Below are 27,934 nucleotides of genomic sequence, written 5' to 3'. Positions count from 1 at the left end.
TGTTTTGCGAACGGTGGAGGAGGAAGTGCAATTGAGGAGTAAGTGGTTTGTAGTGGTTGGGTTAAGGGAGAAGCTCAATCTGCAATGATAGTAAAGAAGGGTTGCGACAATTTTTTCATGTGACAACGAAGATAATGCCTAGGAGTCGAGATGGTTGAACTTGTAAAGGTGGTGGTGGTATTCAGGTGATGCTCGGAGTAGAGTGGTGTACCGGCCGCCATAAACATGGTGAAGGAGGTCGAAACATTTGTAATTTTAATATTTTATTAAAGGTAAATTTGAAAAAAAAAACTAAATGTACAGATATATATCCTAAATTTGTATAAAAAAACTATATGTTGTGGCTGCACTTTAATGCCCTCACATGGTCGTGCTTTCTTTCTCCCACGATCCAAGGGTGGGTTCGGACCCAGGCTCGAGGGAGCAATGCATATGTTTTTGACAAGAACTAGACCGTGTGTGACTGGATTCGACACGAGCTCAATGATTATAAACACAACCTCGGTTCTACAGTGCGCCAATAGCTTGTTTGGAAAGAACAAATTTGCTAGTTGTTGCTTGCATCGAGCGGTGTTTCCCTGATGACAGATGGTGCCTTTCGCAGTATGCAGCATTGTATGCGACTGGGAGGTGTTTTTCGTGACTCGTTTGGTTCTTGGCATGGTGGATTGTACGCGGGTACGCTTGGGGGTAATGCGTTCCTTGCTGAGGTCCATGCGCTTCAAATGGGCCTTTTGATGGTTTGGAGACGACACTTTAGACGGGTTGTTTGTGGCTCGGATTGCACTAAGTTGGTGGATGCTTTGAAGCGGAATAGGTATGACTTCCATGCATATGGAAGTGTGTTGTTGGATCTGCATCTTCTTATCTCGCGTGAATGGGACATATGGATTCTCCATGTGCCTCGTGAAGCTAATATGCCGGCAGATTTCCTTGCTGGGCTGGGTGCGGAGTCACAGTGCCCCATGACGGATTTGGATACCCCGCCTAATTCTGTTTTGCCTTTTAATTTAGCTAGAAATTTAATTTGTTAGCCTTGTAGTTTTGTTGTCTTTTATTCCCATTCAAAAAAAAAGTCTCCGCCGTGGAGATATGAGATATCTATAGCTAGGAAAAACACAATTAAAAAAATAAAAAATAGAGAACTTATTATATAGAAAATTAATCGTAGCACCATGTGTTTACTGTCCTCATTAGCAATATTTGTGTGTTGTTGAAGCGCGCTTGGGTGGCTCGGGTGGAGCATATCCTTCGTGAAGATAACTCTTGTGCTGATTTTTTTGCTGCGGCGGGTGCGTCCAAAGACTCACAACTCCCTCATGTCTATGATCCCCTCCCTGGCATGGAGGCTTTGCTCCTGACCGACTCCTTGGGTACCATGGTAGTTAGGCAGTAGAGGGTTTTTTCCTGTTTTGTTTTTCTTTGGTTCTCTTTGTATTAAGCATAAAAAAAATGTATTAGAAATTTTGAAGTTAATTTCTTCAGTAAAAATTTCCTAGTTTCAATTCCTTATTAATGCCCTAAAGGTACTTATTAAAATTTACCCTTTTATTATTGTTGTAATAGGGTGGTTGCGTGCAGTACTTAGCTACATTTGTTTTCCTTGTAAAGAAAAAATTGTTGAGGACTAATGATAGGTTAGGAAGTCAGTGAAGTCGGTGAAAAGTGAAAAACCAACAGAAAAAGAACTTGGCAAAAATCATCTAGCTAGAGAAACAAACCCTAACTTCGTTGTTGCACGTTGGTGTGTAAGTACAAACTCTATTCTAAATCATCTAGCTAGAGATACTCATAAAAAGAAATCTAGAGATACATATGAGAGAAATACAAACTCATGTAATTTGGATCTTAATTTCTTTTTGAACATTTTCCCCTTTCCTACTAACGCCTGTAACTTGACCTGTAAACTGATTTCAATTAATTTTGTTATCCATTTTTTTGCATTGTCTTTGTTGATTGGAAATTATTGCACCATTGATAGCATTTATTGTACAATCCATGTGGATGTACATGTACTGTTTGTATGAAATTTATTGATGTATGAGACCATTTATTTATTATGTTTGCGAGAGAAGAAAACAAAGGAAAATTTTACCTAATCTGACAACTACACATTAAATCAATAAAACCACAAGAAACAACACAAAACTACTACTAAAAAATTCCGATTCAACATTATACAAAGGGGATTAAATTTTCTATTGTTTCTTGGAGGGTTGTGCCAATTTAATTTGCATTTATACACCCTTACACACTTTGGCAAAGTTTGTATTGAATCCTAAAAAGTGAAAAGTAATAATCAAGTTGGACCTACCACACACGTTGTCAAAACAACTTAATTGATTCCATTCACGCACAATTAGACATTTAGTCATTTAGACTACATCTAGCTTTACTGAATAGATTTATAGGAGCAAGAACAACATACAGTGTAGATGTGGTAGTAAAACTGAAAGTCATTGATCTATCATAGTATAAGCACTCAAAATCTGTGCATTCTGAATGTTTCTGGCAAGATAGTTAGCGTTGAATTTTTTGTTACTATCAAAGGAAGTTTATCGAAAAAATCAATTTAACAAGTAATGAAGGGGATTTCTAAGAATATCATGTAAAAAAACTTAGTTCCATTCCACAACGGAACCAGTCAGAGAGCATAGAGGGATTTAATGTAAAGAGCATAAAAAGAGTGGGGTAAGGAAGGATTCTCACTTTAAAGAATAGTTAGTAAATATGGTATTAAGGACATCTTTACGAGGAGGATTGGGTCAGATTCTGACAGCACCCCCCATGCATTCACTTTCCTTTTTCCACCACCACCATAATGCTAAAGAAAGAGAGTTAAAGGGTGTCATGGAATTCAACTCCACCTCTCAAAAATGGTCTCCTCAGAGTCCGGACTATAGCGACTTGCTTAGAGTGAGGAATTTCAGACTTCCATTTCAGGAAAAAGGAAAAGAAAAGTGCTTCTATCCTTGTTTGGTTTAAGAATAGCCTTTGGAAAGCTCTTCTTTGGAGTTGTATCCTGACCAAACTTGTTTTTTCTATTGGTTTGGTTGGAATGCAATTACAACGATGATTTTTTTTTATGTTTCGACACATATCTTCCACACAAAAAAAACAATTCTGGTTAAGTCGAGAACATTCACATTCAAATAAGACCAGTTGTTTTATCAAAGGTTTTCCGATAGATAAGATTCAAAATCAAAACTTTATTTAGAGGGAATCAAATTTGTACCGTCTAAATCGATAATTGCAAGTATGATTGAAAAAAGAAGCGTACGGAATTAGATCTCATTGATTGATTAATTAACAAGACATTGTTTTGATAGTGATTTGAGCCTCCTTTGTCATATTTGATCTTTAATTTGTTGACATATGTTGCATTCATTGTTCATATGACAATCAATTAATATTAAACGATATGCATGCGGCTAGGTAGTATAAGTAATTAAGCTCATGTATCTCCACGTTTCTACATTAAGGTTGAAATCTTTCACATTTTGTTTTGAATACGAATGTTCATTTATTTATACTATGAAATTATTTAATTTTTTGGTTTATTCATTAGCTTCAAAAAAGAGGTAGAATTGATTAGCTTCACCATAATGGAGATGTCCCCTTAATCAGATATGATTGTGGTCCGACAAAATACGATGATTAAAATGTCATTAGTTTCATTTTGTTTCTAAACTAATCTTGTAGGAAGTCTATAAAAAAGTGAAAATTGCTAAAAACTTCACTTGAAGGCATGAAAATATCTTTCATGAAAATAATAAATCTTAACCATAACATAACTAAGTAGTTAAACAATGGCGTATTTATGTTGTCTTCTCGTGCTCTCTTTACTGGATATATATATGCCGACAATTGATTATTGATATGAATACCATAAAGCAAAAATCTCTCATGTTACATAATTTTTTTGGATAAGATTGAAATCATTGAACATATCTTGGACCATAGATGAATAGTTATGCTTATTCTGAAGACAAACAAGTTGTAAATTAGCTGACTCGCCATCTTCATCCCATACATCATCTTCAAAGATTACTATAGACACAGAATAGGACTCATCCCAGACCTCACCTTCAAATATTACTATAGACATAGAATAGGACATGAGGGAGGTTTGCACTTCAAATATTACTATATGAAGCAAGGTTGATAGAATTGCAAGTAACAACCTCGAATCGCACGAATTTGCAATCCTGGTCGCCCTCCCCATGTTGAATCAGAAGCAAAATAGTTGTCTAGTAGGCTCGCATATAATCAATGAGAAAGTTCATAGACTCATGGAATAGTTAGCCAATCCTGTTTGGCTGAGTCTGAGTCACGTACAACCTGATGACCCGATTAGGACCCTGTTTTTTTAAGTATGAAAACCATAAAAAAAATTAAACGCATAAACCTAAACTTCTCTAAACAACACCTTTCGGCTTTCACTCTCACCCTACGCGTTCTTCCACTCCTTCCCTCTCTCACCCTACACATTCTTCCACTCCTTCACTCTCCTTTTTGCGTCATTGTCATGCGCCGCGACCTGCGACGTCACTCTTCTATGTTGATGTGTTCCCTCATTTGTCACTTCAACCTTCAACTTTCTTCCTTTTCTTGTCACTCTTCTCTGTTTGTGTTATGTCTTCCTCTGGTGACTCTCTTTCTTTTCTTGTCACTCTTCTCTGTTTGTGTTACCATGTCTTCCTATGGTGCTGGTGGTGGAAGGGGTTTTTGTTTTGGAGCGGCGCCGGAAGGTGTTGGCAGGGGTTCTAGAGCGGTTGGTGGGGGTTCTGGTGGAGGTGCTAATCATGGTGTAGGAAGGGGTTCTAGTTCCCTTGTCGATGGTTCAAGCTGAATGGGTGGATGATTATAGAAATGTTAATTTAAACTATTTGCTAGATTAGAGTTAGAAAAAATTGGTTAAATGGAGATTTGGGTCCTCAGGTTCGACTTGCAGAATATTAGCCATGTCACCAAGTGTTCTGTTGGGCCAAATTAAAGGAAAGGCGATGATTTAAAATTGAGGGGATAAAACTCCACATTGGGCTAAAGAGCAAACCACAAGTGAGTTGGACACCACATCTTTCACTCAAAACCTTAAGACATTTGGTATATGGGTCATCTCACTTACAAAGTGCTCAAACTTATCATTAACTTCTAATGTGAGACTTACCCACACTTGATACACAACATGTTCTACCTTCAACAGTAGTTTCTACAAGTCTTAAACACATCACGGAAGAACTAAGGTAGCTTTCTTCAAGTTCTACCTTGAGGGACCTCTCAACTTTTTTTAGATCTGTTTTCATCTCCTTTTAGTGAAAGATCTTTATCTTCTAGGTAGGATTTTTATTTTGTGTCTTTCCTCTCTTTTTTTTCTTCTCCTCCACTCCTTTTCGCTCCCACTGCTGCCAAGCCACCACCTATGATCCTATACTCTGTCGAACTTGCTGTTACTGGTAGCCCCTTGTGCTGCTTAATGAGCATCCTGATGTCATCCATCTGAAGATCTAATTTTGGCCGATTTTGTTAAAAAAGTGATGAATTCAAGTGAGAAGTTAAACTTCAGTGAAATGTGATAGCAAAGCTATATCAACACTCAGAAGTATTTCTACCAAGATAAGAAAAATGTGTTCAAGTTGGAATCTTGAGGTTTTGGAATCTTGAGCTATATCAACACTCAATTTCTTGTGCGTCCCAAACAGCAGAAGTGATGTTCTTCTGTGATCCTTCTTTTGTTTGAACTTCGGCAGCAGAGAACAGAAACCTGAATTAACTGTGGTTTTCCCCCCACTTCCTTTAAGAAGAAAACAGATGCCTCTTCCCTTACTAGCATCAAACAGTTGAAATAAAAATAACACATATATGATATATGACACAACGGCTGCTTAATGTTAGGCTATAAACTACGGTGTAATAACACAAGACACCAAATTCTTTCCGCAGAACAATTATGAAGGAAAAAACACAGCTCCGAGTTTATATGTACACATGCAGAAGCTGCAGAAGTTACTTAATTATACTAGCCACACTATAGCGATACAGGAATATGGTTATAAAATAAGAAAGAAAAGCAATAACTTAGCAAAATTAGTCGAAATATTACATACCTAAACTTCTATACTTCCACTACGCCTTCTGAACCTTTTCCACATATGCCTGCACCAAAAGGAGAATTATAAAGACAAGTTGGAAAAACCAAAAGTAATAAATTGTCATTATGTTCACACAGGTAACTGACAGATAAACGTCTCAATTCTCAAACGCAAATATAGGTTCAGAAACTGACATGATCTTAACTAGTAAAATGAACAACTTTGACATAAGAGATAGCATGGAGCTCATAATGTTTTAGAAACCAGCCTTTAACAATTCGATGGATTATAGAAAAAGGAAGGCCCAATGCACAAGGCTCCCCCACTACATAGTTTTGGGAGGACTCAACATATGCTAATGCAACGTTAGCCTAGTGAGCGAATAGTTTGTTTCTCAACCAGAGATCCATCACCACCAAATGACAGGGCAACAACACCACACCGTATGAAAACAAGTAAAACTTCAATAGGAAACAAATGTTCCTTTCTATAAGAGTAGAAAGTGTGCGACTGTTTGTTAAATTAACAAAATTATTTAGAAAAAAAGAATCATCAAGATTTCATTTCTTTTCCTTTTTAGACACTATAAATAAGGAATAATGATGCTGATATACACTTGTTATGAAGACTGTTAAAAAGATATCAGAATTAAAAAAAAAAAGACGAGACCTATGCTTCTCATTGACAGTTAGGACTGAAGAAGTGCTGAAGAGCCCACAAGAGAGTTTGGCCCAACATGAGAAGGGGGGACCCAAAGTGTGGAGGGTATATTCTAGAAGGGGGAAAGAAGGGAATCTTGGGTAACGGTGTAACAGAATAGTGAGAGAGGATGATTGTAATACTTCCCTGAATATAAGGAAGGCTAGAGAGAGGTTGAGAAGTATCCAGATATTTTGTATGATAGAGATATGAGTAGGAAGCATTAGCTTCCTATAGGAGCTTAGCTCTGGGCAGAAATCTGGGAACCATTCCCTTCTGTAATCTTTCCATTTCATAAATAAGCAATCATCAATAGTTCATTTCCCAGTTATTACTCTGTTTACTGTGATTGTGAGTTTGGGTATCCAACAAGTTGGTCCGACCTGCCGGATCTTCTCGAAGGGAACCAGTGAATGCCATCTAAGAAATCCAAACAAACGGCGACGCACATGGAGGCCAAGATCGATGCCTTGGAGAGTGAGCTCGCAGAAATGCGATCCTCTCTAGCTGCTGTGACTACGGCGGTGAAGGACTTACCCACATCGCTGGTCGCGATGATGGAGCGATCGCTCGGCAAAAACGTGCAAACTGAGGAACCTAGCGTAAATCGCAACAATGGAGGAGTTTCTGGAATCAAGACAAGCACGTTAGAACAAATCCACGATCTGAGTCTGGGAGGAGAAACGGTGCGCCAGACCCATCAATTGCACGGAGAGGCATTGACGGAGTTCCGCCAGTCAGTGAAGAAGGTGGAATTACCCCTCTTCGACGGTAAGGACCCAACTGGGTGGATTTCGAGAGCTGAGGTGTATTTCCGTGTTCAAGAAACATCATCGGGGGTAAAGGTTAGCTTGGCACAACTCAGTATGGATGGACCAACCATTCATTTTTACAACAGTTTACTGGAGACGGAGGAAAACCTAACCTGGGAGTGTATGAGAGAGGCGCGGCTAGAACGGTACGGCGGTCACGGCGACGGCGAAGTCTATGAACAATTGACGGAGCTACGCCAGCGAGGTTCAATTGAGCAATACATCACGGAATTTGAGTATTTGACCGCTCAGATCCCCCGATTACCTGGCAAACAGTTTCAGGGGTACTTCCTCCATGGATTGACGGAGGAAATCCGTGGAAAGGTACGGAGCTTGGTGGCGCTGGGAGGCGTTGGTCGCTCTAAACTGCTGGTGGTGACGCGCGCTGTGGAGAAGGAAGTGAAAGGTGAGAATGGATCGGGTTTCTCAAAAGGGAACCGGTTTGGAAGTTCTGGGTCGGGTTTTAAGAGCGGGTCAGGAGGCCCGAGTAGGTCGGGTGGCACAGACTGGGTCTGGGTCAAGGGAGCAAAGGATCCTGGGCCCAATACCAACAAGCCCCCTTATAATCCCCCTTATAATGGCCCAAAAGGGGAACCAACAAAAACCCAAACAGATCCAAAGCGGGTCAATCCACGTGATAGGGGTTTTTCACATTTAACCTATCCTCAACATTTGGAGAGGAGACAGAAAGGACAGTGCTTCAAGTGTGGAGGTCCTTACCATCCACTTCATCAATGCCCGGACAAGCAATTGAGACAACTGATAGTAGAAGAGGGAGATGACGACTCTGAGGAAGGAAAAGTGTTGGCCATGGAGTTGGAAGAGCGAGAGAAGGAGGCTCACGGGGAAATGAGTACCATGAGTTTCTGCAACCTTGTGACTAAAGCCCAGGAGCAACCTCAGACTATGTGTCTACAAGGAACAATTCGAGGAGTACCCGCTCTGGTTCTAATCAATAGTGGGGCCACGCATAATTTCATTGATCAGAGGCTTGTACAGCGCAAGGGTTGGGCAATCGATGACACCCCGCAGATGACCATCAAATTGGGGGATGGTTTCCAAACCCACGCTCGGGGACGTTGTAGACAAGTTGCGCTGATGTTGGGAGACTATGAGCTCCAATGTGCCCCTCACCTATTCGACCTCGGCGGTCCTGAGGTCGTACTTGGTATCGAGTGGCTCAAGACTTTGGGGGATACATTAGCTAACTGGGACACACAGACAATGCGTTTCTGGGGAGGGCACCGCTGGGTCACGTTACAAGGGCTTCAGTCAAACAAAGAACCCTTGGAGGCACTGCAGCACATCTTGCGTAAGTCACGAATAGGAGAAGCTGGGTCCTTGAGGTCTTTGGTGAGTTCTCAGGCTGTAAAACAACCAGCACAGGAGCTGACAAGGGACCAACAGAGCGGAATGCATGACTTATTGGCTAGGTACAAGGAGGTTTTTGAAGAGAAGCAGGGATTACCCCCGAGTAGAGGTCGCGAACACTGCATCAACATACAAGTGGGACAAGGTCCGGTCAACGTGCGTCCATACCGGTATCCCCATGTTCACAAGAATGAGATTGAGAAGCAGGTCCAAGAGATGTTAAACGCAGGAATAATTCGCAGAAGCACAAGTGCATACTCAAGTCCAGTAATTCTGGTCAAAAAGAAGGACAATTCTTGGCGGATGTGTGTGGATTATCGAGCCCTGAATAAGGTTACAATTCCGGATAAATTTCCCATACCGGTCATTGAGGAGCTCTTGGATGAACTTCATGGGGCTAAATATTTCTCAAAATTGGATTTTAAGTCTGCTATCATCAAGTTCGCGTCCGTAATGAGGATGTTCCCAAAACTGCATTCCGGACTCATGAGGGGCATTATGAGTTCCTGGTAATGCCATTTGGACTCATGAATGCCCCATCCACTTTTCAAAGCTTGATGAATGAGGTCTTTCGCTCCATGTTGAGGAAAGGGGTCCTCGTGTTCTTCGACGACATTCTCGTCTACAGCCGTGATTGGGTTTCCCACTTGGCACACTTGGAGAAAGTCCTACAGATTCTCCAAGAACAGCAGCTCACGGCCAATCAGAAAAAATGTCAGTTCGCGCAAAGAACGGTGGAATACTTGGGCCACTTGATCTCGGAGCAAGGGGTAGCGGTTGATCCAAGCAAGGTTTCTAGCGTGGTGAATTGGCCAACGCCAAGGAATGTCAAGGGAGTACGAGGGTTTCTAGGCCTAACAGGATATTACCGGAAGTTCATCAGGGACTATGGCAAAATAGCGAAACCATTAACGGAGCTGACAAAGAAGGATGCCTTCCTATGGAGTACCACGGCCCAGCAGGCTTTTGAAGCGTTAAAGGAAAAGCTGACCACAACTCCTGTGCTTGCATTACCGGACTTTGACCGAGAATTCCTTCTTGAATGTGATGCTTCAGGAAGTGGAATCGGGGCAATTCTGATGCAGGGCAAGAACCCCATTGCTTATTACAGCAAAGCGCTAGGAGTAGGGAACCTAGCCAAATCTGCCTACGAGAAGGAGTTAATGGCAGTGGCTCTAGCAATCCAGCATTGGAGGCCTTACTTGCTGGGACGCAAATTATTGGTTTCAACTGATCAAAAGAGTCTCAAGGAATTGCTTACTCAGAAGATAGCTACAGGAGGCCAACAAAATTGGGCCGCAAAATTACTGGGTTACAATTTCGACATTGTCTACAAACCAGGAAGGCTGAACCAGGGCGCAGACGCGTTGTCAAGGGTCAGTGAGAATGTGCATTTGAGGACCATGGCATCTTACCCTAGATGGGAAGAGCATTCGCTCGTAGCAGCAGAGATACGGGATGATGAGAAGTTGCAAGTCATAATCCAGGCCCTACAACGAGACCCAACCTCCCATCCAAAATTCCAATACAAACAGGGAACATTGTTCTACAAGAACAGGTTGGTACTTTCGCAACACTCTTCGCTGATTCCTACCATGTTGAAGGAATTTCACACTACCCCTCAAGGAGGCCATTCCGGTTTCCTGCGCACCTATCGACGATTGGCTGCGAATCTTTACTGGGTGGGGATGAAGAACCAAGTCCAGGATTTTGTTCGCGGGTGTGACACATGCCAACGACAAAAATACCTGGCCTCATCTCCAGCCGGGCTCCTACAACCTTTACCAATTCCGGAGCAAATCTGGGAGGATGTTTCTCTAGACTTCATCACGGGTCTACCCAAGTCTAAGGGGTATGAAGCCATCTTAGTGGTGGTAGATCGACTCTCAAAGTACTGTCACTTCGTCCCTCTGAAACATCCCTATTCTGCACGAAGTATAGCTGAAATATTCATTAAGGAGATTGTTCGCTTACACGGAATTCCCTCTTCCATGGTCAGCGACCGTGATCCTGTTTTCATGAGTCACTTTTGGAGGGAAATTTTCCGGCTACAGGGCACTCATTTGAAAATGAGTACCGCATACCATCCTGAGTCCGATGGCCAGACCGAGGTCGTAAATCGCTGTCTGGAAACATATCTTCGTTGTTTCTCTTCAGACCAACCTAAGACATGGGCATGTTGGTTGCATTGGGCGGAATATTGGTTTAACACCACTTTCCATTCCGCCACAAACCAGACTCCATTCGAGGTCGTGTATGGCCGTAAACCACCAGTGATTGCTCGTTGGGGTTTAGGCGAAACCCGGGTGGAAGCAGTGCAGCGTGAATTGCTTGATAGGGATGAGGCCCTGCGCCAATTACGTAGCCAGCTCGCGCGTGCTCAAGAGAGGATGAAAACTCAGACCAATGCAAAACGGGTGGATAAATCGTTTGAGGTCGGAGAATGGGTGTTCGTTAAGCTACGAGCGCACCGACAACAGTCAGTGGTCTCTCGAGTGCATGCTAAGCTCGCAGCACGTTACTATGGCCCCTATCCTATCGTGGCAAGAGTGGGAGCGGTGGCATATCGTGTTAAGCTCCCTGAAGGTTCGCGCGTTCATCCTGTATTCCACATATCATTGCTCATAAAAGGCTATTGGGAATTATGAGGTTTCTGAAGAACTACCAGATCAATTGGAAGGCGAGGCTTCTGTCAGTATAAATCCTGCAACTATTTTGGCTACCAGAACAATTACTGTCCAAGGCGAGTCTGTACCTCAAGTGCTAGTGCATTGGCAGGGCAAGATAGCAGAAGAAGCAACATGGGAGGATGTTCTTACCATTACAAGTCAGTTTCCTTCGTTCAACCTTGAGGACAAGGTTGCAGCTCTAGAAGCAGGTGTTGTTAGGACTGAAGAAGTGCTGAAGAGCCCACAAGAGAGTTTGGCCCAACATGAGAAGGGGGGACCCAAAGTGTGGAGGGTATATTCTAAAAGGGGGAAAGAAGGGAATCTTGGGTAACGGTGTAACAGAATAGTGAGAGAGGATGATTGTAATACTTCCCTGAATATAAGGAAGGCTAGAGAGAGGTTGAGAGGTATCCAGATATTTTGTGTGATAGAGATATGAGTAGGAAGCATTAGCTTCCTATAGGAGCTTAGCTCTGGGCAGAAATCTGGGAACCATTCCCTTCTGTAATCTTTCCATTTCATAAATAAGCAATCATCAATAGTTCATTTCCCAGTTATTACTCTGTTTACTGTGATTGTGAGTTTGGGTATCCAACATTGACATGGAAAAAAGCACATCTACATAGATAGATAGATAGAGAGAGAGAGCGAGAGAGAGATTTTGTGGAAAGCTCTAGAAATGAAGGAGTTAGGATTACTTAAATTCGGTAAAAGATATACGTGAGGGGATTACACCCAGTATGAGAACACAATGAGAGGATATAGAAGATTTTCTTGTAACTCCATATGTGCACTACGGATCAACTTTGATTGATTCAAGAGTCAAGACATGCTTACCAAACACATCCAAGAATATGTTATTAATACTAATAATAACATATTTACATCTTCTGCACTATTGCATGACTATTGCATAACATTTAAATGTATTTTTTAAGTCTTGGAAATACATGGCTTCACCTAAATAGAAGTAAATTAAAATATGTAGAATGCAAGTTTAGCATGACATGCACAGGTCCTAACTCAAAGGTGAAAATTGGTGAACGTATGATACCAAAAGCCACACGCTTCAAGTACCTTAGGTACATGATATGATACAAATGACAGGGAGGTTGGGAGAGATGTCAACCATAGGATCTAAACAGGGTGGATGAAATAGAGGAATGTTTCAAATGTGGAAAAGAAAGTACCACTTAACATAAATTTTAGTATATAGTTACAACTTAAAAGACCTGCAATGTTATATGAGACTCAATGTTGGACAGCAAAAAGCCAATAATAAAGTCAGCTCAGTGTCTTAGATGATGTTTCAACAGATGAGTGGTTACACAAAATAAAATAGAATAAAAAACACAACCATTAGAGAGAAAGTCCAGGTAGCTTCAATTCTAGAAAAAAAGGTAGATTCTTGCCTCAGATTATCTGTGCATTTGTGGGGAATGGAGAATAGTCCAATAGTCAGAGGCTGAGGGTGACCAAGGAATATTATAGTAGGCCAACCATTAAAAGAGACTTAGGGGTAAATAGTCTATTTATAAACTTAATAATGACATAGTATTATGGTACAATTAGATTCATGTAGCCGATCTCATCTAATAGGAAAAGTCTTGGTAGTTGTTATAATCATGTTGATCTACCTTGAGTTTAACGTTAATTACACTGACACCCTTCTGGTTTGAAACATTACACATCTCTTTACATTGTTATTTATAATAGATATTGAGTATGATCTGTATGTGCGATTTCTTGAAAATAGCAGGGTAGGTAAGTATAAGAACACTGCATTAAGAAAGGCAGGTGTAACTTTTCAAACAAGAAGGGTGTCGGTATAATTAGTGCTAATTTCATAAGAGATCAATGTAAGTATCCCTATATTCAAGGAAAATAATGGGATAATACCAAATATACACTTCACCTAGAGTGAGATAGGAAGAGGAGAGAGTAATTAGTGATATGATAGGTGACGTGATAGGAAAAGAAGAGATAGAAAGAGATAGCTGGTGGAAATGGGATGGAAGAGAAAGTTTGGTGTGAAGATATCAAAAACCAATGATGTAATATATGTTGTAACTTTCACTAGTTACATAAATAAAATTTATGAAAACTGAAAAGTACAAACACCGTACAAAATTTAGTCCCATACTTGTGGACAATTATCCTACAACTCTTCCAGCATCCAAACTAAGCCTTCTAGAAAATTCAATGGTTTCTGGAGCAGCATGCATATTCACATTCATCTATAAAACCAAGTTAAACTGATAACAAGATTTTGAATCCTGCAGACATATGACTGAAATCTGTAAGAGAGCCACCACTGACCTGTATAAGTTTGTTAAGCTTTGGTTTCGAAACTGATAAATAGCGGTCAATTTTCTCTTGTGTTTGAGGAACATGTGCCCGCTGCACTGTAACAGATACTTTATCAGTAACTTTCTTCACTATTTCTTTATAATCGTCTTTGGTGATTTGGCCTTCTTTCCATGTTGGTTTTAGAAGCTCCTTAATGAACTCCACCAATGAACCTTTAAATGCACGCATCCCCTTCACATCCTTTGTTTTCTTGATCTCATCAGGCCCACCACTTTGGTCCATGCTTTCCAAAGGACCACTCTCTTTTGTAATTTTATTCTCACCTCGAGAACTTCGCTTTTCTTCAGCTACCATTTCATTACTCTCCTTATTATCCCCAATGTTTTCATCTTTCTGCAACTGAATTAAATGTTTACTCTTGACAAGTTGTTCTTCTGAAAAGGCAGTCTTACAAGAATCATCAAATTGTTCAGAGTTAGATAACAGTGATGGCATTTCTACTGATTCTTTTGGAATAATTTTACTAGGAGAAATCATTGGGCTGAACCCACTTGGATTATTGTGCTTCTGGAATCCAATAGAAGGATCTGGCTTGCTGAATGCTATGGAAACAGGCTTACCGGAGGGAGTATCCTTTGCATCGTGAGAATTTAAATTACTGCAAAGTTGTGGGAGCTGACTGCCTGTTCCAAGGATTTGTGCCAAAGAGGCTGTGAGGCATGTAAGTTGAACAAGCTGTTCTTTGCTGACCATGTTCTGAGTAGAAGGATTTCTAGAACCAACTTGTAATAGGCTTGCATCCATGATATTTGGCTCACCAATATACTTTTTCTCAGTAAAGAGCTCCTGATTCTGCATACCCTCAACAATTCTTGCTCTTGGAGGAACAACGGAAAATGGTGGTTGACTCTGTCCAACTGCATGGGAGCTTGAAGAATGCAAAGCATTTACATTCTGAGCATTCTGATTATATCCATGTCCTGGCAGAAGGGTACAGAAGTTTAGGTTTATGTGTGAATCAGTGGATTTCTTCAAGTCAATATGTCAATGCAATAACAACATTCTTTTGAAAATTTATTGTTCCACAAGCAGATTAAATGGTTTTTTACAATTCACAAAGGATGTGTAGACAGGAACATCAAGCATTCGATTACCTGGAGCAACTTGGAGATTGTTCTGCTCATGGTTTTTTTTAAAGTGACTGGAAGTCCCCACATTCCAATCAGGAGACATTTGTTCATCACCAGGCCAAATGCCTGTTCCTACTGGCTGAGAAGTGTGAATATTGGCAGTAGCATTTCCTGCGGCCCACAAGTTGGGTTCCTTTTTATCACTTGAAAATGATGTTTTATCATGCACCATGTTCTTGTCTAAGCTATGGTCCCATCCATCACTCATTGGCCAAGCAGAGAATCCATGGCCTGGGGCGCCCATGATTCCATCTTGGTTGTCCTCAACCAGCTTTCTTGAATTAGAGACAGCAGACAAATCATTACTTTTTGGACCGTCCCAAACTTTACTCACATCAGCAATGCTGCCATCTGAACGCCATCTATCGTCTCTTAGCCTTCCATTAGAACTAGCAGAATCACTCAATTTTGGTCTATTTGACACCTGATCTCCACCTTGATTACTCCGTGAACTATCATCCCTCAATCTCCTGTCAGGGCTCCTACCTGATTGCCTATCATGAGAAAACCTACAATGGTTACCATTACGACAATTCCCAAAAGCAAAAAATCTGCAAGGAGTATCAGCACTGCGGTTCAGGTCATGCCGACCACCCTGCTTGAAAGAATTCTCTAAGCGCCTGTTATCAATGTCATTTTCCCTACTTGATTCACCCACAGAAACTTTGCCGAATTCATCAGAATTGCCATGATGCACATGCCTGCATGATGCTCCGAATCTACACCTTCCTTTTGCAAAGTTAATACAAGCTTCATCAGATCTTCCACTTGTAAGGGAAATGTCCCCACTCTCATGGGGAGCTGAATACCCGGGAGCTCTATCTTGCCTTTGTCTACTTTCCCTGCCGTTCTCATAATTTTGATTATCATGGTGAAGGAAATGACATTGACTACCTCTAATGCATTTCCCAGCAGCAAAATCTCTACATGGTTGTGCCAATCCTTCGGGCCGCATTCTGTTTCTGCCATTGACTCCTGAATCCAACTTAAAACCATGTGGAGGGCTTCGACTCCTGCTCCGACTACTCCTGAACATGGTATTATCCAAAGAACAGGCAGACAATTAATAAACAAATTGCATCAGGAAATATCCACACACATGCATGTCAAATATCTAAAAAAATTAAGGGAAGGGTGGCATAATTTCAATTTAATGACATTTAGAAGATACAAAATATAAAGCAGTCAAAAAGCACTAAGACAGCCTTGAAATTAAAAAAATGGGTATCCATAAAGAAACAAGCTGTTGAAGACAAACACAGACGCGAGAAATGGGTCACAGCACAATCTGAGACAAAAGGATGGTACATGACATTGATGCATACAAGTAAGCAAATTAGAAAATGCTTTTGGCGTGCAACATTTTTACAGGACCTAAAAACTTCGGATTCTAACTTTTCATAATCTAAGATTTTTAATCAAGGACTATTGGATGTTGCATGAATGGTCAAGATTAAAAACCATTTAAACGTAAAATGTGTTTGAACATGTAAAGGGCGTATCTGAGAAGTAATAAATTTCGCTTCTCAACAAAACTACTGACCACTTAGAGGTGCCGAAGCATTCTTATGAGCATTAGTATATACTAATACGTGTGTTCAGGTTTGTTTTCTAATATTATCTCATAAAAATAACCATTAGTGAAGCTCATTCAGTTGCCAATAATTTTGAAAAATAGGTTTGGCGCTGGTGAGTAGAGAAACAAACCTGACTAACCTGCTGTAACTATTTTTTGGAGATTGACTGTGCTTATTTTTCCAGTCTTCAAACCCTGGAGACATTTCCATCCCGTAACTTCCATCGGTGTCCCTTGCAATTGTTGCATCCAAAACTCTGTATTCCTCATTATTCGTACCATCATATTTATTTGAATGTGTGCCTCCAGACAAAGGTTCCTTGGATAAAAATTCCATTCTGGGGTTTAACCTATCATTTCTTTCCTTGTAGGACCATCTAGAACTAGTACTATTGCTGTTAGCAACACCTGTAGAGGATCACCCAGACTGCAATTGCTTATGGTGCATTTGGATAAGCTTCTAACGAAGTGCTTTATGAAATTGCTTTTTTATAGAAGCTACTTTATCTAGATTATGAAAAAAACACTAAAACTAAATTATTCCAGTTTTTAACTTATCCCGAAAAAACTTCTTATTATCTTAAAAAGTGTGCCGTTTTTTTTCTTCATAAAATAAGGAAATAAAATAAGGCCTTACCATCGGGTGCAAATTCAGATTCGCGTTCGTCTATCAAATCCCATTTTGAAGAGAGCTTCCTGCCACTTTTGTTCATCTCACTTTCCAAAGCCTTAATGCTTCACTTTGGATAATGCGGAATGCTCTGAATTAGAAACAACCAAAAAAATCAGAAACCTGAAATTTATCTGCATTCTTCTAATATTCTTATTCTCCAAAGTAATATGGCATGCTAGAAATAGAAACAGACTTGTATTATAAAAAAAGAAGTACCAATTCACAAATATGATTGATAATATTTAAAACCCAAAAAGAAGTAGTAAGAGAGAATAAGGACATAGAACAGGAGGGAGGATCAGGAATCCTCCTAATTACCAAAACAAGGTACCAGGAAAACTTGAAAAACATCATGAATTCTACAATTGCTCAAACGAATAAGTCCCCTTAAAATAAATAATACAAGCAGGAAAGCAAAGATCATCCTATATGCAAAAGGATTACCAAAACTATCAGCATCCAAGTCTTAAATTTAGATAGAGCCCCTTCTGTAACTAATTACTCCAATAGTTAAATAGAGCATAAGATTCCATGAACTCAAAGTTTGTGTCGATAATTTCAACACAACAGCCAACAATATTGCTTTGAAATTTGAATCTTCAAATTGCAAATAAATACAACAATCTAGCACTTCCAAATTTCCTAACGATCTCCCAAAGCCTAGGTACATTCTCAGGAAATCATGAAAAATCCACATTCGTGAGGGAACTGGTACAGCATCTTTACAACATCCATAAGATTCAACAGCACTCAATAATTGGTCACTCACAAAGCCGAACGAAGCTAAGATGTTTATTGCATTAATTTTCTTCAATTTTTTGTCTTGATGCAGAAGGAGAACCTAGGCACAACAGTTAGAGTTACTGCCATGTGACTAGGAGGTCACAAATTCGAGTTGTGCAACCAGCCACTTGCAAATGCAAGGTAAGACTGCCTATAATAGACTCACAAAGGATTTCCATGAACCCTGCCATGACAGGACTCCGGAGCTCTACTACAGAGCCAGCTTGCTCTTCTATATTCTTGATGCGCACTGTAAACTAGTGTATCAGGTAAACTTATACCTAAGGTAGCACATCTTTTCAAGTTCTTCAACTGGCCCGCATGTTGTTTGTTAACTCAAAATATTGCATTAATTTAAAACAATTTCCACTCCACAACAAAACAATGTAGATTGGTAAATGTGAAAAGAAAAAAACATCCCATATGTTGTGGGAGGATCAAATGACATTTGAAAACACAAGTACACCAGCTACTTCGAGTGCACCTGGTAACATCTCCACGCATTGATCAAATTACTGCAGAAAAATCATATCTAATTAGCTCTTACTCATATACGTAAAACTAAATCACAGAGGAACTTCCAACTCTACTACAACCTAATATCTTGGCATCAACACAATCCAACCTAGCAGGGTATACTGTACATGGATGAAAGACTAAATCAAACAAATTCTTTCTGAAATCAAACATCAGAAAACCACAAACCCTACCGCGTTTTGTTAATCTAAATCAAACAATCATCCGAAGCGAGGGAGATAAGCATTGAGCACAACATTGATGGTTCCTCATTCATGTTTCACGAATCACAATTCGAGACATTTGAATATTGAATACCCACTCACGCATCACTCAAAATGAAGCACGCATGTAAGAATTGACACGGAAAACACAGAATAAGTCTCGAAATCTTCGGTTTGCAAGAACGATAATCTTGAAAAGAAAACCCTAGAAGTAGAAGCAGGTTAAGAGGACTCACGAGTGTGCTGCAGAAGAGCGTTAGAGGCAAGAGGAGAAATCAATCCACGCTGTTAGCTACAGAGACGTGAATGAATGAACGGAGTCATGTGGTGATTTGCATTTTCCGGCGAGAGAGAAACCCTAGTTTCGAGAAATCAAACCAGAGATGAAACCCAACTTGGGGGGTAGCAGTTTGAGAGTGAACTGAAGCTCAACCTGTCGCCTCGTAAGCAAACTCTATAGATTGGTTCCTCCCCTTTTTGTTTCGGTTACCAGTAATAATAATAATAATAAATATTGTTATTATTATTAAATATGTTTTTATACCTCTAAAATAAGGCTTCTTTGGTTTAGGCTCCTCTAGATTATTATTTTTTTTTGAAAAACAGCCGTAAATGAAAAATAATACTGAGGTTTCAGCTTCTGTCGTGACCTTCCATCATCTAGATGGATCTAAACCAAAAAACCATGATTTTAACCTCAAAAATCATAATTGTAGAGGGACCTAAGACCATGATAAGAATTGGTTTTAGGTTCCTCTAAAATCATAGTTCTTTGGTTTAGCTGCCTATAAAATCATGTCGGCGATGTCATGTCAGCTTTTGTTAAGTGATTCAGCACTCAATGGATGGAAGGTGACAGCAATGATCAAAAGCTTAATATTATTTTTCAAATAGGAGTGTTTTCCAGAAAAATATATTTTTTGAGGGGCTTAAGCAAAAGAACCCTTATTTTTTAGGGACCGAAAGCCTTATTATTATTAATTTACTATTTTGTACTTATAGGTTCGGGCTGCGTTGTTGTTACCTTTGCAGTCCAAAGAAAGTCAATAGATGGAAGATTTCGAGCACATGGTTTGATATGGGCCAGGGCCACCTTGCTTTACATGTCTTAGGTTTTTATGTGGTCGCTTAAACACCGGTTGAGATAGAATGTTTCTTTATTAAGTGATAATAAAAGTGTGCTCTTGTGACATTTGCTTAAGGACAGGTCTTTTGGGTCTGCTATGATACCATTGGGCTTTTAGGCTGTAGCTTATTGGAACATTTGTTTATAAATAAAATAATGTATTTAATTTTTAAATGATTATACATTCCTTATTGAATTGTTTTTTTTTAATGCTTATTGAATTGTTATTTCATTACAAAGTAGTTATTTTAAATACAAATAATAGATATATACAAGAACACTTGCCTTTATTTGTTTTATTTCTTTGTCAAATATGCTTGAAATAAATATCTAGAAAACCTACTTATTTATGTATCAAAATTACTTAATGTGGTAGAAACCCACTCAATGTGGGGGAGAAAACAACTTCTAAGTAGAGTAATGGGCCTCCTTAGAGGTGGCCCAAGCCCCAAATGGACAGGACGTAGCAGAGAGGCTGATACTTGAAACCCCACAACCAGAAGAAAATGGAAGGAACCACAATTGATATACTATAAGCTTTCGTTAAACACTTCTTTTATTTGTTTTAGAACCATATATAAGTATGGTTTTTTTTTTGCACATCAAATAGCCCGTTTATATGCATTGTTTAAAGAAAAGGTAAGAAGTACTTTTTTTTAATGAAATAGTAAAAATATAATTTAAAAAATGGAAAAGCATTTGAGCTCCTGCGATTGACCCACTTCCCATGGCATTGATGACTAAACTAAACGCATGGAATGGGATGAGGCCCATGAACTGATGAACATGAACTATTCATCGCTCCATGTTCCAACCTTTTCCCTGTCACTTCATCACTCACATCACAATTCAACTGCGTCGTTTCCATGTCGCAAAGAGGTTCCAATATTTCAACACCGAATACCACCAACTCGTGACCATGTCTCCTCTAACCCGTGACCACTGAGCAGAGACACATACTTCATTAGATGATAATAAATAAATATATAAACTATTTAATTTAGGCTTAATTGCACTTTTCGTCCCTGATATATACCCCTTGTGCAATTTTGGTCCCTTTTGTTTAAAAGAAGCAATTTTGGTACATCAAAGATCAATTTGTGATAATTGGGTCCTTCCGTCAGATTCCGTTTAATTCCAAACAGATTTTTCATACGTGGCGCTCATTCATGACGTGGTCCTGACACATTTTACCACTTAGATGTCATTAGGACTCCACAAAATAAAAAATAAATTTAATTAAAATTTCAAAAATTAAACATTTTGCCACTAATCAGTAATCACCCTTCATGTTTATCTAATCTGCAATGAATCAACCACAAAAAAAAAATTCTGGAAACAAATTTTGAAGCAACAACAACTTCATAGACAAAGCTATAGAAATTCCAGGAACATTCACCCAAATAAAAAAAACCACAAAAATTACCCAGAAACCACCCCAAAAGCCCCTTTCCAAATTCGTTATGGTTATCACAAATTTACCCAAATCTTGGGAATTATTTTGTCTGTTATAAAGGAGAAGATGAGGAAGGGTGATGAAGATAATGAACAAGAAAAAGAACAAAAGGAGATAATGGCATGAATTACGTTTCTTCAATCCTCTCATTTCTCTAATAACTTTCAACATTTCCTCTAATCTCAATTTTGACTTCTGTTACAACAATGTCGACTCGATCGACTAGAGCCATAAGCTAGGACTCGGAACCAGTGGTGCTGCACAAATCGAAGCCCAAGGCGCAGAACCTGCGGAACCCCAAGGCCGTGAACCAGGCGATGCGGACCGGCACAGAGGTACAGACAGTGAAGAAATCTAACGCCGGATCCGATAGGAAAACCGCTGGCCCGGTCGCGAATGCCAGGAAGCTTGACAAGGCGGCAGAGCTGGCGGCGCTGGAGCGCGTGGCGGGGGAGGTGAGGCACGCGATTCAGAAGGCGCGTTTGGAGAAGATGAGCCAGGCCGAGCTGGAGAAGCAGATCAATGAGCGGCCGCAGGTGGTGCAGGAGTATGAGAATGGTGGGGCGGTGCCGAATCAAAAGGTGCTCGCGAAGATGGGGAGGGTGCTCGGGGAGGAAGATGAAGATGTTGAAAGGTGGAGGTTGTGGATGATGGAGGATTCAGGAAGTTAGGAGGGAACGGTGGCTGGGGAAAATTAGGATTAGGGTTCTGTAGGTTTATTCTTTATTTAATTTATTTATTTTCTTTTAATTTATTTATTTGATGATGTGTCATATATGGTGGTGTAATTAGTAAAAAAAAAGGAATCCAAATAAGAATATTCCGTTTAAAATTGGACAGAAGCTGACGGAAGGACTTAATTGTCACAAATTGATCTTTGATGTACTAAAATTGCTCCTTTTAAACAAAGGGGATCAAAATTGCACAACAGGTATACATCAGGGACGAAAAGTGTAATTAAGCCTTTAATTTAATAATTAATTCTAGTGATATTATAATGTAAGCATAGTCGTAACTTGGTCATCGCTCATCTTCTTCTAATGATTACTCATCCTAGTAACTTGGTGATCGCTCATCTTCTTCTAATGATTACTCATCCCGTCCCTAATCATGATGTTTGAGATTTAATTGTGTCAAACAACCACCAATTTCAAAAGTGTAAGTTATTGGATAAGGATCATATGAATGATTTTGTATTATACTTTTTTTTTGTTCAAGGGATCATGGATCCGATATATATATATATATATATATATATATATATATATATATATATATATTGTATTATACTTGAACATGCCATCTCACACAAAAAACATTTGGGCTTGAAGCGTGGACAATGCATATGTCCACCTGTCATTTGCTTTTTAATTCAACTTTTTTATTAAAAGAATTGGGGTGACATGGATCAAACTCTGGACCGCTTAATCGGAGAGAATCTGATACCATATTAAAATTAGAAATACATAACTCAACTCAAAAGCTAGTTCAAGAGTTAAGGGTTGCTCAACCCTCAACCCTCAAATATTGACACACGCTATTCGGTTTTAAATATTTGGTTTATCACAATTGTTCACAAACAATTTACAATATTGTTCAAAAATAATCAAAATGTGTAGTTGACTCATTAATTGACAATAATGGTTAATCAAATTAAATATGTAATTGTCTTAATTTATAAATGTGATTGAATAATATTAGAAAACTTAATTATTATAATGAGAAACTTTGTGACTACATTTATTAAGTTTTTATTATAATAGAGAGATTGAGATTAATGATTTTGAAATTATATAATCAATATCAATATCAATATATATTAGAAAAGAATAACTTTCATAATGACGTGTCAGCACCAGATTATTTTTTAGTGTCGTGTCAGCACCAGATTAATTCTCATAAAAATTATTCCACGTGTCAATTTGTTAGAGGGTATAATTTTCAATTAATATATGTTTTAATTTTATATATTCTAAACTAATTAATTGATATTATTTTAGAAGATATAATTTTCAATTGATATATGTTTTAATTTTATATATTCTAAAATAATTGATTCATATTATTTTAAAAGATAAGATTTGGTCTTTTAATTTATTTTTAGAATATATTAATTAATTTTTAATGAATTTTCGATTTTTTTATTAATTCGGGATTTTATGAGTTTTTATTGTGATTTGCTAGATTTTGTTAGTTTTTATCTATTTTATTTAGTACCTTTTTTAATATTATATTTGATTGGGATTTAGGTTGTTTATTTCTTAATTTTATTTTAATTTATCTTATTATTTATTTAATTTTAATTCCAGGAAATATTTTCTTTTATTTTAGACTTATTTTTAGAGTATATTAATTAAATTTTCTTGAATTTTCGGATTTTTAATTAATTCAGGATTTTATGAGTTTTTATTATGATTTGCTAGATTTTGTAGTTTTTATCTATCTTTATTTAGTACCATTTTAAAAATTAGATTTGATTAGGATTTAGGTTGTTTATTTCTTAATTTTATCTTATTATTTATTTAATTTTACGTCCGGGAAATATTTTATTTTATTTTACATTTATTGATAGATTATAATAATTAATTTTTATTGAACTTTCATATTTTTATTTAATTCAGGGTTTTATGATTTTTTTATTGTGATTTGCTAGATTTTGGTATTTTTATCTATCTTTATTTAGTACATTTTTAAAGTTTAGATTTGATTATGATTTATGTTGTTTATTTCTTGATTTTATCTTAATTTATCTTATTATTTATTTAATGCTAATTCTAAGAAAAGGGAGTTGATTTGGTGCTGAGGGTCCACAAAGCTACCATGGACACGCAGAGATTTGATAGCTGCTATTTCTACCTCTGCCACATGTCGCGATCAGGACAGAGGTATGTGGTAAGATGATGTTACGTGAAGTAGAGTTTATCATGTTGTGATTGATGATTTGTGCCATTTCAGTTTATCCTTTGTTCGTAATTTAATCATGAATTCTTAAATTTCACATATTTTGTGTGTTTTGATCTTAAAGTTTACAAATTTTTGCATAGACCCTTTAACGAATTATTATTGAAGACGTAATGTTTTGATTCTTATGTAATGTTTTTTCTATTGTTCTCCTTCCGCTTTTGTATTTTTTTAAACCAGGTTTTAGTATAGTTTGTAGAAATTCATGCGCGTGAAGCCATTCTAAACGAGATTTTAGTATAATTTATAGAAATTCACGAAACTTAAGATAGCTTAATTTATATTCATTTCTCAAATTTTGCTCCTTTTTATTCATCATGTTTGAGCTGTGTATGTATAAGCATACTTTTTGCACTGTATGTGAATGATGCACAACTTACTAATTTTTTTTTATGATGCACAGGTCAGTCAAATTGATGAAATTGAAGAGCTCATATTTAATCTTCATGAGTATGTTTAGCCCATTGTTAAGGTTGGTTCATGTTTTCCTCAAAATCATTAGTTTTGCATATAATCATGTTTTAGTATGCCAATTGGGTGACTTATCTTACTTTGCTCTATATATTTCCTTAAGTTCAATTTAAATTGATTGTTAGTATAAGTTCATTGGTGAAGTAACCAAAATTATTTTGGGTGGGAGAATTTTTTTTCTCACATATATAGATAATTTGTTGGGGTGTGCATAATTGGGGCATTACACCATTTTTTGTTTCTTTTGACTGATATGCGTCTTTGATTTTTTGTTTCACAAGGGTTCCACCCCAAGATTCACAAATACACTAGATACAATTCTTTCACCACAGTCCTTTTAAATTGGTGAAGGAGGGTTTTTTGTTCTTCAAGACTTCATTTTGGGTTTCTGTTTCAATCTTCTTCATGAATTGATTTTGTTCTTCAGCTAATTGTAAGATGTCATATGCTTCAAGGATTCATGCTTTTCTCTTCTTAATCAAAAGCAAAAAGATTGAGGAAAAGAAAATCTTTTGGGGTGCAGAATATTCATTTGCTGGAAAAAAATTACACGTGTCATTCTCAGGTTAATTCTCATAAAAAAATACATTTTAAAATTTAAGATTTTATTAGGATTTAGGTTGTTTATTTCTTGATTTTATCTTAATTTATTTTTGATTTATTTTTAAATTAAAAAAAATACATTTTTAAATTTTAGATTTTATTAGGATTTAGGTGATTTATTTCTTGATTTTATCTTAATTTATTTTTTGAGTATTAATTAATATATCCCTAACTTTTGTTAAGAAGAGTGAGTTTGAAAGTTATAGCTTAAGTTAATTTGTTAATATATTCCCAAATAATAATAATAATAATAATGATAATAACATATGTGTGCGGGTATGAGCCGGTTGGGTACTATAGTGCTCATACCCACTATTTTTTGTGGGTAATTACCTATACCCAACCTTATACCCTTTTAGCGGTTTTTTACCCTACTCATAGTGAGTATTTTTTGCGGGTACCCTATGATTTCGTGACCCATTGTCATCCCTAGATTTAGATTTTGGCAAAGATTGATAGCTTCGTGTAATGACATTGAATTGTCTAAAGGTGGAGAGCTTCGAGTTGCTACCCACGTGAGTATAGGGACGAGTATATGTAATTTTTAAAAACGCGGGTATGGGGATGGTACTATAGTACCTACCCATTTTCATTCATACTTATTTGGAATAAACACAATAATGTTATACTTTATGATTTATCTTACACAATCCTGATTTGTGCTACTATCACATTCATTTTTTTTTAAAGATTAATTTGTTGGTAATTTCTTATATCTATGATTTGGGTTATCATCTTCATATTTACGGAGACTGTGAAACGAGTTACCGTTGGTCTCAATCGGGCTTAGAAGAGAAGTCTTTATGTCCACTTTACTCATCAATTCTGACTTTTATATTTCATTCGTTGTTTAATATATTTTTAATAATCAAAGTATTAATTGATGTATTAAATACAATAGACATATTCCCCGTGCAATGCGCGGGTAAAAAACACTAGTATATTAGAAAAGAACAACTTCTAGCATGACGTGTCGCTCTCACATGCCAAGTTAGTGACGTGTCGCTCCCAGATTAATTCTCACCTAATATTTTACATGTAAGCTCTTTCTCCTTGGCCCCACTTGCCACATGTTCCCTGATTTTTCCTTACCTTATTTCTCCTTAATTAAAAAATACATTTTTAAATTTTAAATTTGATTAGGATTTAGGTTTTTTATTTCTTGATTTTATCTTAATTTATTTTTGATTTATTTTTAGAGTATTAATTAATTTTTATGGTATTTTTATTGAATTTTCGGATTTTTAATTAATTACGGATTTTATGAGTTTTTATTGTGATTTGCTAGATTTTGATAGTTTTTATCCATTTTTATTTAGTACATTTTTAAATTTTATATTTGATTAAGATTTATGTTGTTTATTTCTGTATTTTATCTTAATTTATATTATTATTTATTTTAGAGTATTAATTATTTTTTATGGTATTTTTATTGAATTTTTTGATTTTTAATTAATTCTGAATTTTATGAGTTTTTATTGTGATTTGCTAGATTTTGATAGTTTTTATCTATATTTATTTAGTACATTTTTAAATATTTGATTAGGATTTATGCTGTTTATTTCATGATTTTATCTTAAAATAAAATCTGTGATAAGTGATTTAAATCAATAATACATCCCATCAGCAAAAACCCTCTTAAAACCCTGCATACCTCCACTATCTCCTCCATGGAATTCATCTCCTCCATGCAATTTTCATCTCATCTCTCCACTGAACGGAACCACCCCTACAAAATCGTCTCATCTTTCAACGGAACCACTTTGTCATCGACTTGCAATCGTATCCCTCCGATTTGCTGCCTTGGACTGATTGGGAAGGTTGCAGATGGAGGTTTCAAATTATTTTCTTCCTTTGCTTGCATAATATGTTATGATTTTTTTCAATTTTATTTTACTTTACCTTTAACTTTCATTCACTCATGTTTGACTTCAAGGTCAATTTCGTTCATCACTTGCCATGCTAATTTCAAATTCTTTTCTTCAGGTTTTTTTTTATAGATATTCCACCAAAAGAGATTCTTTAGAAGCCATGGATGGTGAGTCCATTTTATATTCTATATGGAATTTTGCAATATTTTGATTTGTTTTTTATGTTTTCTGATTCTCCTTTGTATGTGATTCTATTTTATTCGTTTTTCTTAATTTGCATCTAAAATTTGTGTCCTATGTTATAGGAGGTGAAACATTGATCTGTGTATGTTTTGATTAACCTAATCATTGTCAGTGAAGTGGATTGAGGGAGTGAAAGAATTGAGGGGAGAGAAAGGAGAAGTTGTAGATTTTTTTCCTTGCAACTTTTTTATTTGGTAAATTTTTCTTTTTGCCTGCTTCTTGCACCGAGGAAATTAATTATTATTGTTGGTGCTTGCCGTTACAACTACAGAACTACATATCATGGAT

General features: G+C 37.4%; 1 protein-coding gene and 1 pseudogene across 3 annotated transcripts; one reads left to right on the top strand and one right to left on the bottom strand.

The window, feature by feature from the left end:
- Positions 1-5,911: 5,911 nt before the first annotated feature.
- Positions 5,912-19,386, bottom strand: LOC130710570 (zinc finger CCCH domain-containing protein 38). 3 transcript variants are annotated; one of them, XM_057559881.1, is made up of 7 exons: positions 19,152-19,381; positions 18,660-18,690; positions 17,357-17,480; positions 16,851-17,127; positions 15,108-16,171; positions 13,963-14,933; positions 5,912-6,156 (listed from the first exon to the last, which is right to left on the bottom strand). In XM_057559881.1, exons 3-7 carry the CDS (start codon positions 17,430-17,432, stop codon positions 6,127-6,129), a joined length of 2,418 nt encoding a protein of 805 aa, XP_057415864.1. In that variant the 5' UTR covers positions 17,433-17,480; positions 18,660-18,690; positions 19,152-19,381; the 3' UTR covers positions 5,912-6,126. The 3 variants fall into 3 exon arrangements, with proteins under 3 accessions (XP_057415864.1, XP_057415865.1, XP_057415863.1); XM_057559882.1 differs by lacking the exon at positions 18,660-18,690 and having other exon boundaries at positions 16,860-17,127; positions 19,152-19,386; XM_057559880.1 differs by lacking the exon at positions 18,660-18,690.
- Positions 19,387-21,703: 2,317 nt separating this feature from the next.
- On the top strand, positions 21,704-22,180 carry LOC130710445 (multiprotein-bridging factor 1c-like; annotated as a pseudogene).
- Positions 22,181-27,934: the final 5,754 nt, after the last annotated feature.

Source organism: Lotus japonicus, chromosome 4 (genome assembly GCF_012489685.1).
Source record: "Lotus japonicus ecotype B-129 chromosome 4, LjGifu_v1.2".
NCBI classification, from domain to species: domain Eukaryota; kingdom Viridiplantae; phylum Streptophyta; class Magnoliopsida; order Fabales; family Fabaceae; genus Lotus; species Lotus japonicus.
The sequence above is the reverse complement of the archived record's forward strand: the minus strand, read 5'-3'. Positions and strand labels throughout refer to the sequence as shown.